This window comes from Scatophagus argus, chromosome 7 (assembly GCF_020382885.2).
Source record: "Scatophagus argus isolate fScaArg1 chromosome 7, fScaArg1.pri, whole genome shotgun sequence".
Lineage (NCBI taxonomy): Eukaryota > Metazoa > Chordata > Actinopteri > Scatophagidae > Scatophagus > Scatophagus argus.
In genome coordinates, this window is record NC_058499.1 from 24044665 (window position 1) to 24057711 (window position 13047).

At 39.5% G+C, this 13047-nt stretch overlaps 1 protein-coding gene across 4 annotated transcripts in view; it reads right to left on the bottom strand.

The window, feature by feature from the left end:
* cbfb (core-binding factor subunit beta) overlaps nucleotides 1–12737 on the bottom strand; it is a 33265-nt gene extending 20528 nt beyond the window's left edge. Inside the window, exons 1-4 of one of the 4 annotated variants that reach the window (XM_046395124.1) lie at nucleotides 12541–12737; nucleotides 12300–12420; nucleotides 11592–11678; nucleotides 4867–4983 (exon numbers count right to left, since the gene is read on the bottom strand). In XM_046395124.1, the coding sequence (XP_046251080.1) occupies nucleotides 4867–4983; nucleotides 11592–11678; nucleotides 12300–12377 (282 nt within the window). In that variant the 5' untranslated portion in view covers nucleotides 12378–12420; nucleotides 12541–12737. Of the gene's footprint in view, nucleotides 1–4866; nucleotides 4984–11591; nucleotides 11679–12299 lie in introns of all 4 variants that reach the window. The other 3 variants (XM_046395125.1, XM_046395127.1, XM_046395126.1) reach the window with 3 other exon arrangements.
* Nucleotides 12738–13047: the final 310 nt, after the last annotated feature.

Here is a 13047-nt window from a genome sequence, read left to right on the forward strand (position 1 = left end):
AGTGCAGATGAGGATGCCATGAGTTTATTTCTCATAATTAATTACAGCTCATTCTGAGAGGAACATGAATGTCTGTATTTGTAGGTACAGATTGATGCTGTTTTCATACAGGAAATGGTTTGAGAATGAATGAAGCCCTGCACATGAGTGCGTTTGAGCTCCTTCCTGTCCACCCTCCTCCATCATGTAGCTGACAGATACTCATCTGCTTCTCATTTTGCCCCCCCACCCCCCACACATAACCACTAATCTCTGTCTTCTTCTACGCCTTTTCACTCTTGTCTTTCTGTTTTCTCTTTTGTTTACTGTTTATTTGTTTGTGTGTTCTTTGCAAGTAGATGTGTGAGTGTAAGGCTTGTCACTGGCGCCGCCACCTCAGCAGCAGGCAGAGGAGGTGTGCAAACACACACATGTTGCACGCCAGCATGCACAACCGGACACACACTCACAGACGCACGTGCGCATGCGCACACACCAAGAAATAACTTTCAGCGATGAAACTTGAGGTGTGATTCCTGTGGTTTCAAACTCAGCTGAAGTCACATCTGCAAATATGACTGTTCACCCAGCAAATGGTCAGTAGAGAAAAATAGTTTGGGGTGCATAATGTCATCAAAATGTCACGAAAATCCATTCATCCATTTTCTATACCACTTATCCGTCAGGGTCATGGGGGAGCTGGAGCCTATCCCAGCTGACTACGGGCGAGAGGCGGGGTAGACCCTGGACTGGTTGATGTCACGAAAATGATCATGATAATCAATTTAACATGTGTCTTGAAAACTCGAGGGTTCCTTCGCACAGTCAATAAAAGACAAACTGATCAATGTGCATCTCTGCGTAAAAACTGGGGGACTGCATGCATTACTGTTTTAAACACACACACATTTACAGTAGAGGTGACTAGGCAAGCAGGAGGGATGGACTGGAGGACAGGAAGGAAGGACCAGTATCTGTGCTACCTTAAATACACAGGAAACACGGCAGTGTCTTCACACAAAGGAAACCACAAACGTAACTCTTTGGATAACAAGAAATGAATGAATGAATGAATGATGAATGAATGAAGGTAAGGAGTCTTTGGCCACATGGAAACATTCAAACTGGTCAGTGATCAAAGAGTTAATGAACAAGCAAATTCAAAACATTTTCCCAACAAAAGGATACGTATCTGTGTGTAAAGAACCAAATGAGGGGCAGGAAGTTGAGGTAAAGTCACACAGCTGTATTTCAAGGGAAAATTTATCTGTGGGAGATCATTAGGCTAGTAACTAATATTGTGTAGCCACACATTCTTAATACCCATAGAAATGGATTTTAAATTCTAGTGTAGAGCCTAAATTTTGGAAGACACTAGATATGTCACCCTTACAGGAAAAAGGTCGAAAACTGCATATAAGAGGGTTGAAAAATGAATTAATTTAGATAGCACCTTAAACAGTAATTCTTTCTTGTGCTCTCCCCTTCCCGTTCAGACAGATTTCCTGTGTCCTGATCTTTGTGACAGGGAAATCTGTTCATCTAATATGAGGCAAGTTTGATATGTTGCCTTTAATGCAGGCGTGGTCTGATACGACGTTCCATGAACCAATGGGGTTTGAGCATGACTACAGTCGGTAAACTTTCACTTATTCCAACTTTTCGATCCACCTCCACCTCCTGTTTCTGAACAATCTGAGGTGGGAAATAAGCCAGCCAGCTGCTGTATCCACTCTCATATTAGACTTACAAGGTTTCATTTAAAAGTGTGTTCTGACCTTTATAAGGCAAAGGCACTACTGCACTTTGTTTCAGTTTAACAAGTGACAGTTAACAGGATACTTAAGTATGAATGCATCTGTTACCATGAATGGGGGCTAGTTTGCTATTAACTGCAGTATCAAGTTGATGACATCATAACAACGCCAATACAAACAAAGCAGCAAACTGCGATTCGCACTGCTCTTTTTCTATTAGCATTAGCAGTAGCTAATTAGCTTCCCTGTGCGTGTTCTCCTGTCATGCTAAAGGGATCAGTCCTATGTATGTATCTATCTATGTATCTATGCAAGCAGAGGAATTATGGTCCACATTTATTAATGCCACTTGGAAATCGATATGAACAAACAGGTTGGTTTGGAAAAGCCAGGCTACACCAAACTGATGCCTGACTTTTAATGCAAAATGCATCATAGCTGGCTGGCATAGACAAGTCCAGATGGGTGCCACCCATCTTAATAATTCAGGGAATACCAAAATTAGCCTATGTGTGAGAAGTTATATGCTGTGTTTCAATTTAGCTATAAAACATTTTAGAGTGTCTAATAATCTAAACCAGCTGTCGATGCAACAATTCAGGTTTAGGGCCAGGTTAATGCTTCCTTTTCAAGTTAGCTGCTAATGCTAATATTATCTTTGTCCACAGCTGGCTCCCATTAGCCTGCAACAAAACTGAGAGCATATACTTGTTCCCATTCTCCCTGTGTCTCTAAAGCACACGGACACACACGCGTGAACGCAAGCACACAAACTCTGAGTATTCAGTCGCCAAGTTTAACCTGGCTGTGTTACCTTTCTGGCTTGGCACCATCTGTGTTTGGAGATGAAGGCGAATGGAGGGGTACGGTGGATGGAGGGAGGACAGGGGTGACAGGAGAACAGTGAAAGTTCATGTAAAATGCCCCGAGAATAACAAACAGAAAAACAGAAGGGAAGCTGAAAGTAATAAAATAGGAAAAATAAGGACAAATAAAGAAAGAGGGGCAAAAAGTAACCAGGTCCTTCAGTCTGAATCATAGTTCATGAGCTACTGTCTCATTCTTCTCTACTAGTTTTTTACAGTCAACGCTGACAGGAAAGTTCAGTTATTAATATCTATTTTCACTGTTACTCTACAATTGGCAATTGGCGGTTCGTATTTTATAAAGAATTATGGGTGACATAAAGTGAATAATTAAATAAAAGATTAGTGTGGATGTGTACGTGTGTGTGTTTGTGCGCATGTGTGTGTGTATCTGTGTAGTTTAGTTGTGACAGTAATTATGAGAAGAAGTTGCAACGTGCACAAGATCTCCACCTTGGCCTGACAGTCGTATTCTACAGGGAGGTCCGGCAGAAACCCGAGGGCAGAGTGTGTGCGTGTGTGTGTATGTGTGTGTAACTGAAAGCCAATATGGTGGTAGAGCAAAACAGCAGAGAATGTACACACAGTACACAATTAAAAGCTCTACATTGGAACAACTGAGTGAGGTCCACTTTCTTTAAAACATCATCTCGTTTCACTGTACATTGCTCTCAGGAAACCACATTCTGCACTCGCCTGCCCTTTTCCATACAAGTGGAATATAAATGAATATTACATAAAAGTACAGACTGAAACCTTATACATGTCTTTTTTGTTGGAGCTGTATGAAAAGACGATTTTTAGCCGTCTGGAGGGATTTATTGTGACTTGTTATGTTTGTATATCATGCTTTATGCCACTTAGATTAATGGATGAATATGGTTAAAAAGAGCCAACTATCAGCAGGTTCATATGGATCCTCATACAGTTGTGTGTGTGTTTGTGTGCATGTGTGTGTGTTTGTGTGTTAGTGAGCGCTTGCTTCAGTTCTACAGAACCACTGTGAAACTGCTTTACACTGACTCCTAGCCTCATTAAAACTTCATAGATCTGTGAGCACCGTTGAGGTGACAAAGGAGATGGTATCGTCTTACACACACACACACACACACACACACACACACGCACACACACACTCACACATAACCACAAACTCTTTGTTGCTGCCATACCATCTCTTTCTCTCTTTGTCTGACACACACACCACATCAGAAAGTCCTCTTCTGCAAAATGTGCGACACCCATCAACACACACACCATTCCCAAAGTCCCCCATCAGGGTCCTCGTGTTAAATAATTAACAGTGGGAGATTAGTCCGTCAGCCTTGGGGCATGGAGGTCCATCGATTCCCCAGAATGCATTTTTAATGAGCCGCCAGCCGGCATTCATTTCAGCTAGCCAGTGTCCGTGGAGGGCCTTCTGACACACACACACACACACACACACACACACACAAACAACAAGTCCAGGCTTAGCGCCAGGGGAGACAATTAACATACACATAAACACAACAGCAGCAGCAGCACTGCACAGTACAGCACAGTGGATATCACCTTGACAACAGCAGCAAACTAGCATCTTCTCAGCACTTTAAGCTTTTAAACTTTGATCTTAATCAAGCAGGAGCAGCACTGAGCAAATAACGTCTTTCTTCGACATCTTACTGACAGTTCAGACAGGTCAGCAGTGATTTCAGCTCTAACAGGGGTCACTTCACTGCCCATGTTTACAGAAAAGTACAAAACAAGAAGGCACATTTTGAAAAGCATTTCAGAACAATAAATAACCAGTACATACTCTTTTAAAGGATCTTCCTTGCTCAACAGGAAGTTTATTAGCTCTTTAATTTGTCTTAGTGGACCTGTGTACAATTTGACACAATCAATTAGTATTCTCTTGGGGGATATTAGCCTCAACAGACACAACCTAAATATCCAGAGGATTAACTAAACACTTGAATTAATGAATTTACTGCAAGTTTTTTGTCTTTGTGTGGGTGTCTGGCCATTTTCATTTCATAAAATAAAAGAGGAACAGAAAGCAAAAGAGCAGACAGAGATGTATGAGTTTCTCCAAAAGCTGTTTCACATCATCATACGTGAAAACAAAGTGTAATGAGTCAAGCGATCACTGTTGTGAAAGTTTTGATGCTATAGCTCAGACCATATGGCCCTTGCAACAGGTACAAGGGCAAAGAAGAGAAATGTGTGTGTGTGTGTGTGTGTGTGTGTGTATGTGTGTGTGTGTCTTTCACTTGTCCTACCTTGCCTGTCTCTCTCTCAAAGTCGACATACTCCCTTGTGGGAACCTGCCTCTGATCTCCGTGTAGGTTGGCTGGGAAGAACTGAAGGGAGAGGTTGGTACCTGTAGCTACGAAGGCCTGAAGAAAGAAATACAGGAAGGGATTAAAGTGAGCAAAGGCAAGCTTTAAAACAAATTAAGTTGCCTTAAGTGATTTTCAGCTGCTAGATTCCAAAATAAACGCCCAAACACGGATGTTCTGTGAGAAATAATTTGCATGACATTTAAACACAAAGTTTAAACTTAGACTTGTTGGCTAGACTAAATGCAAGAAGACAAGAGTGAACTGAGCAGACAGTGATCTATAACATTAAATGTTGTCCCAAAAAAATATTATGCACATTGTAAGAGTCATTTTAGACCATTAAACACATAATTTACTTGTTAACATTAGTGTGTCTGTCTTTTCGTAAAGCAACATTTGCCTATGAAGACATGACAGTTAAGTACAAATTATCTGATTAGTGTGTAATTTAAAGGTGTACCGTAGCAGCTAAGCCTAAACTGAAAGTCACTGAGGGGCTGCCTAGACAGGCTAATAACTGATGTACTCACCATAGCATTGCTTAGCAGTGTCTAGTGAAATAACAGAATCCAATCCAATTCTGCTTTTTGTCTTTGATGAAATATGTATTGTTCAGTGTTAATGTTCTACAACGTGCTACTCTAAAAACTATTTCTATTCCTCCATTCAGCAACACCTGTCTCCAGAGTTAAAGTTTCTGCCTATATTGTGAGTGACCCAAAGCAAAGGTGATACCTACTAGACCAGTGTGGCGTCCTGCATACACTCTAGAAACGGCTCTAGAAAAGGTCCTACATCTACATTAACATTACATATTCATTAATAAAATAAAAAACAAGTTTAATCAAAATGTTTGTGGTGGCTAGTGACCATAGCAATGTTTAAATGACTAGTCGACTAATCCTGCCCATCCTTAGCCCTGACATGCCACTAGTCATTGAAATTATTATGGCTGTCAGCAAACAATGGCATATCCAGCAAAGACAGAGCATTACGTAAGGCCAAAATGGGCAAGACTTTGCTGTTTGGGCTCCACTCTCTCCTGAGAAGAATATCTGTCTCTTGAACTGCTTCACCTGCAACTTTTCATTGCATCTCTTGTTGGGTTCCACACTGTGTCATTACTTATCTGACCTTGTCAATGGGAAACTTCTGCTCACAGTTTTTACTAGTATGGATGTTTATGAGAGCTGTGAGACTCAAATATAGTATATATATATATATATATATATACCAAAACAATAAACTAAAAGAGGCTAAAACCACCATATGAAGCTGCAGAGCAGGGTGTGATTTGTTGGGTTCAGCTCTTCACATTACATTTTATTAAAGTTAAAATAGCAATTTTACATGTCAAGGTAAGTTTACCAGTATGGGTATTATTAAACTGCCTGTCGAAGGAGCTTGGTGTGTTCTGTGGACCTTCAACGAGTCTTAGAAAATCAATGAAGAGTAGGGCTGGGCTATTAATCAAATTTTCTTTTCAATTTTGGCTTCTCAGGATTACAAAAACAGGCTAATTGAGATAAAATGATTATTGTGCCACATTCTGTTTCACAATGATTCTTTCACTTATTATCATGTGATAAACCCAGGGCACATCTTCCTTTACAGCGGCATGGTTTCCTCCATCCCTAAAAGCCCAAACTCACTTTTAACCACAGTCACCTCTGGGCCCATAAAGCAACATAGTGATGGTCATAATGCCAAACTCAAGGCTTCAAAGTGGTATCCTACAAACCAATGGGTGATGTTATGTTGGCTCCATTCACTATTTATCATAGAGGATCTAACAAGGATGTTTTTGGCTTAAGTATATCAATGAGAATCAATTTGAGCAGTGCTGCAACTAACAGTTATGTTCATTATCAATTAATCTGCCACTTATTTTATTCAGAAAAATGTGAAAAATGTCCATAGTAACATTTAAAAATAGACCAACATTCCAAAACTTAAAAATATTTTAAGCATTGAAGTATTTAAGCAGACTCAAACACATTTCCAAGATTAAAATTTTCATAGAAACGTTTTCAGTGGGTTTCTGCAAAAATTGAACGGTAGAAAATCTGAATAAGTTTAACTGTCTTATTTGGGTTTAAGCCCAGAAAGTTTGACAGACTGCATCAGAGTTGTTCTGATTTTGTTTTTTGTTCTGGTTTGCTTCTGTCTTAGTCCAGTCCTTTAAGAGCAAAAGCACAAAGTGAAACACTGGGCTGCTCTCCTCACACACATATAATCACATCATACTGTAGCTTTCCTCAGTTTTTCATTTCTGTAAAATGGCTTCTAGTTCTAATGGGATACATTCCTATCGCAATAAGCCCACACACGCACACCCACCCACATACACATTCATGCACACATGCATACAGAAACACAAATAAAACGGAAAATCAATAGAATACATTTCTCCGCTGCAGTCAGAAAGCAATGAATTAGAGACAGACGGAAAATCAAGTTAGAAAATGTCTGTTTTTTTATGCGCAACTGTGTCTATTGTCTTTGTGTGTGTGTGTGGACATGTATTCCTATAGTTGTGGGGACAAAAATTTGTTTACATGGTCACACTGTGAGGACCCGCCTTACTTATGCAGATAAAGCGCAAGTCATAAATCATTATATATTAGGATGAAGACTTGCTTTAAGGTCAGGTTGAGGTTAGGGTTTGGTGAAGGTCAGGGTTAGGATTAGGCAGGTAATGTTTATTGTTATGGTTAGGAGGTGGTTAAGCCTCCAGGAAATGAATGGAAGTCTATGCAATGTCCCCAAAAGTGATGGAAACACAACTGTGTGTGTGTGTTTGTGTGTGTGTATGTGATGTGATGTGATGTGTTGGCTGAGACAGATCAATACTAAGGGCATTAGTCTGCGACTGAGCTGGAAGCATATGAATTATGCACTCTGTCAAATCTGTCCCTCATCAGAAAATGAGAGAACGAGGGAGGAAAACAGACAGAAAGAGAAGGAGAGTAAGTAAGAGGAGGACAAAGCAGAAGGAAGAAAATGACTAAGTGTATACATGGACACACACACAAAAAGAAAAAAAAAAACATCTCTCATATACACACACACACATACACACACACAGAATACCCAAGTCATCATTTCTGCTGTATTTGAAGTATTGGATTACAGGCATCTGATACTCATTTGCTGCCTACTACTGCGGGAGAAAAAAGAGGGAAGGGAAGGCAGAAGAAGGAGAAAGATGGAAGGAAACTGGGGAACAAAGGGGGGAAAAGAAAAAAGAGAGGGAGGCACAGAGAAATGGAGGGAATGAGAAAGAGGGAGAGAAGTGAAGAGAAATGGGACACTGTGATGAATGTAAAGAAAATCAGGCAGGGAGAGAGAGAGAGAGAATGAGAGAAAGAGAGAGATGATGATACGAAGAAGAATAAAGACAAAGAAGAAAAGAGCAAAGGAAATGAAATAAAAAGTGAACAGAGAGCAGCTGGAAGAGAGAGCAGAGCAGCATGAAAATCAATAGCAGTTGAGAAAGCGACTCATCTCTAATGAGCTGAGCTGAAGATAATTTACGGTGAATTATTGTCCCACTTATCAGATCAATCCGCAACATTTTAAGGTCACCCTGTGATTGTGCGATGTGTGTGTGTGTGCGTGTGTGAGATGTTTTGGAATTCCTATAAATACACGTGTCTATTTGCATTTCTACACAGCAGGTAATTTGAATGTAGAAAATAACTTTCCATGAAAACTAATCAAGTCTCAGATGTAGTATTTTATGACGTAGTATATCAGACAGCATTAGGTGGGTTTATGAGTGTAGTGTGTTTATGTATTTTCATCTCCTTTGTGTACTTTATATCAGTATTTGTCATGACATGCAGAGACATAAACATTCATTTCATTTGTATGCATGAAAAGGAACAAATAACTATATACAGTATATATAGTTATATACATATATACATATATATACAGTCTGCCAAAATAATGTATACACACATCAGGAAAAAAAGGCTAACACCACAGTGTTATTGTAATTTCATCAAACTTCGAAAGAGGTATCTATATGTATTGAAGTACTAATACAAATTAAATATTTATGCATGTTTTTCTTTTCTTGACGTGTGTATACATTATTTTGGCTGACTCTGTATATATCTATATATATATAGATATATAAATATAGATATATATATATAGATATATACTGTGCACATATATAGTATAAAGGCTTTGTCTTTTATTTTCTGCGCACTTTATTAGGCCTTTTACTTAATTATTTATTTAACCATCTTCTTCTGTGAATAAGAATTTGTTCAATTTGGTTTAATGAACATAAATCTAAAATAATTTGTAAGAAGATTTTTGTTAGAATCAGTCTGGAATTGGGCTGAGAAAAGAAAATGAGAGAAAGCACTGGGGACACAAAGATGCAATCCAAACACATTTTAAGACAGAAAAATGGAATGTTCTCTCTCCAGTTTGTTTTTTTTTTTCCACTAAAAAGTTCAATCAGCATGGTAAACATTCTTAAAATTACAAATTATTTAACTACTGACGTAAGATGTCTCCTTTTATACTGAAAAGCCTGAGAAGGAAGAGGCCTTTAAAAATTCGATAAATTCCCCACAGTGCATTTGTTTTCTGTTTATCTGTCTCATCTATTAAAAAAATAAATAAATAAAAAAGTGATCCTCAGCAGCGCATTCCGTCTCACTGTGTCGGTTAGTTGTCCACACTGACCATGAAAATAGCAGGAGGTCTTTAGAAGCGTCTGGCCGATAGATAAATCAGCGACATGAGGTCACACCTGCCATCAAACTTTTAAAACTGTGGCCATCAATTCTCACAGCAGAAGAGGCTTATAAATACAGTGAGGACAGACAGACGGACGCATCATGTCCCACTAAAAGATGGTAAAACAACAAGATGCCCCCCCCCTCCCCTGGCACTCCTGCCATTATGACAGCATGTTTGTGAAAAATACCTCTAGGATGACTAAGACAGCCCGAGTTGCCCTGTGTCTGTGTTTGTGCCAGCAGCCTAAGGGCATATTCACCTGACTTCACCTTTTGTTGAGAATTTAATAGTTAGTTTCGAGCAGACTTCGCACAATAAGTGAATAGTAATTGCATAATGGGAATACGAGAGTGTCCTTAATACGTCCCGTATTTTTGAGAGGAATAAAGAAGGTCACATGGGTTCATTTGCGGATAAAACTTGGTTTGCATTTGCAGGGAACTGAAGACACAGGCAGATGTGTTAAGTTCGTTTATCTCCCAGCTGTGTTTACTATTTGTTTGGCAGATAAAGATTTTAAAAACCTATGACAAACATATACACCTACAACATCAAAATGGTATTAATAATAATATTTATATAAATATAATTGTGATAGAGGCCATTTTGCCTGCATAGTGAGTGCTTTTACTTTTAAGTATATTTTGCTGATAAAAAGTCAGATTTTATTACTTTGTATTTATCACTTATGATGGACTTTAGTTTACACTGTGGTGTTGTGACATAGTGGACTCAAAAGAAGGAAGATCAGTAAGAGTCATCATTGTTTTTTTGAGAGGCATTTAGCTCAGACTTTGGCATCTGATCAGACATTTGAAGACGTGGCTCGAGAGAAGTGTGGTTTGGAAATGGATTCAGCACACAGCACTCTTTTACTGTGACCCTGTTGCCACAGCTTTAACTCCTACTGTGATAATAACCCGCTGACTGCTCCTCCAGGGACGAAAAAGAGGAAAAATGTGTTTTAGTGTAATCCAACACAACAGCACAAGTAACAATGGTTCACAGATCTAAATCAATTTTCTCAATAAATAGTTTGGTCAATAAAACGGTCTGGAGAAAAAGAAGTGAAAAATGCCTACAACAGTTACTTAAAGATACGCGTTTTACAACACAACTGATGAAGAAAAGCATGAAATCCCTACAGATGACAGGCTGAAACCAGGGCATGTTTGGCTATTTGACAGATTAGTGTTCAATCCTTTCAATCACAATAGTTGTCGTTTCATTTTCCGTCAGCTGACTAACTGATAACTCATCTCAGCGAATGACTTTAACATGTTGAGGGTGGCCTTATAGAAATCAGGGCTGGATTGCTTTGCTGGACTTTTCTGTTCTCTCACCGTACGTCTGCTCCATTCACTACCTGTTTACTGTACACGCCAAAATTAGACATGACAGGTAATATTTACTTCAGCTGACCAGTTTAATCCCTAAATTAGAGCCCTAGCAGTGTTTGTTGCAACCATAAGGTGCCTGTATGATACCATGTGTTAATGAGCACTTCTGAGACAATGGTGTGAACAGCTGCACAATATAGAGGGAAGAAGTCATGAGCCTCTAAGCAAAGCTAAGCCTGGTGGGTCTGCATGTCTGATAACACGTCTACTTCCTTATACAGGGACACATCAAAACATCAGTACACACACACACACACACACACACACATGGTCTACACCAACTGATCTCAGTGTTCTCATAATAAGACTTCATCTGTCTGTTAACATGGAAGAAACCTTGAGATTAATGCTGATGTTTTTTCTTTTTTTTCACGACCCAAATCAGACTTCAAAGTACTCACATCCTGATAAGGACACACGTTCATTCTGTTAATGGATTCATTCTCTCGCTTTACAAGAAGAAGACAAAGAATAAGATATTTATTTTGCACTCACTACTTCTGATCGTCCGTCCCTGCAGGCGTTCTGGAAGCGAGCTTGTCTCTCCTCGTGAGGCCGGTCCCTGAACCCAGTATATTTAATCTACAATAGAAAGAAAACACAGTACTATATTCAGAGTATGCTTCATGTGTTTGATTTGGGATATAAAAACACTCCAAACATGGCTGTTTGACAGTGTATGGTGATGCTCATTGCCAGCAGTAGGCTGTAATTTGAAGAGAAGCCACAGGAATTTGATTTAAGGCAAAAGACATCATTCTTTGTCTCTGCTCTTCATCAAAATAATAATAATGACACAAAAATCACATGAAATATTGAAAGAGTATTCAGTAAGAAATATATATATATATATATATATATATATATTTACATTTCAGCATAAAAGGAATAAACAAAAAAGAGGAAAATATAAAAGCAGAATAAAAGGAAAAATTTAAAAAAAAAAATTAATATTTATAGTTACAGCTCAAACAACTTATTGCAGCGCAATTAAAGACCTTCATTGTTGTGCTTGTGGGGGTTTCACACAGCTGTGGATTTTCTGCCGCTCAAGTGACTGAATTAAATGAAGTAACCCGTAAGCTTCTGGCTCAGACAACAATTCACCCGCCACCCTGCCTCACGCTGCTAACGAGCCTTCTTCTCTGTCTTTATTTCCGCCGTCTAACAGAATGGACTCAGTGTGTAGAAGCGCAGACTCACCTCACACTCCCTGCTCAACTTGCGGAAAAACTCCTCATTCTCAAACTTGCTGCTCTGGTCCGGGACTACCCGCGGCATCTTCTCCAGCACTTTCCGGCCTCTTGACAATCACTTCTTAGCCCTTATTTTTTTAAATAAAAAAGATCCCGCAGAGCAAAAGTTAAGCTGTGTCTTTCCGTCCGTCCCTCACTCTGCCTCTCTCTCACACACTTCTCTTCCGTGTTTGTGTGTTTTTTCTTGCCTGTGTGGAGCAATGTGCTCTCTGCTGCCGGCCTCTGTGATTATGACTGCTGCTCTTATTAAGATGATCTGCCTGGACTGCGGCTCCTGCGCGCTCCGGGTCGCCTCTGGCTTCAAATGGCTCTTAATAAGTGACCCGTCGCGATAGATAAAGCTCAATTTAACCGTGTGGCTCTCTCTCTCTCTCCCTCTCTCTCTCTCTCTCTCTCTCTCTCTCTCACTCACTCTCTCTGTCTCTCTCTCTCTCTCTCTCTCTCTCTCACGACGACTAGTTCAAGCAAGTGGCGTCAAACGACCACTCTCTCTCTCTTTCTCTCTCTCTCTCTCTCTTCTGTGTCTTTTTCTTGTGTATTCAAAAGCTTTGGGACAAAAATAATGTATAAACCACAAAGGATTATGTAAGTAGCCTAGCCCTATAACCTATAATTTCCTAAGGCTCAGAGTTGTTTTCTGCTCTGTCGCCAATGGATTAAATATCTGTTTGGCAGGTAGCCTAATTTACATTTTT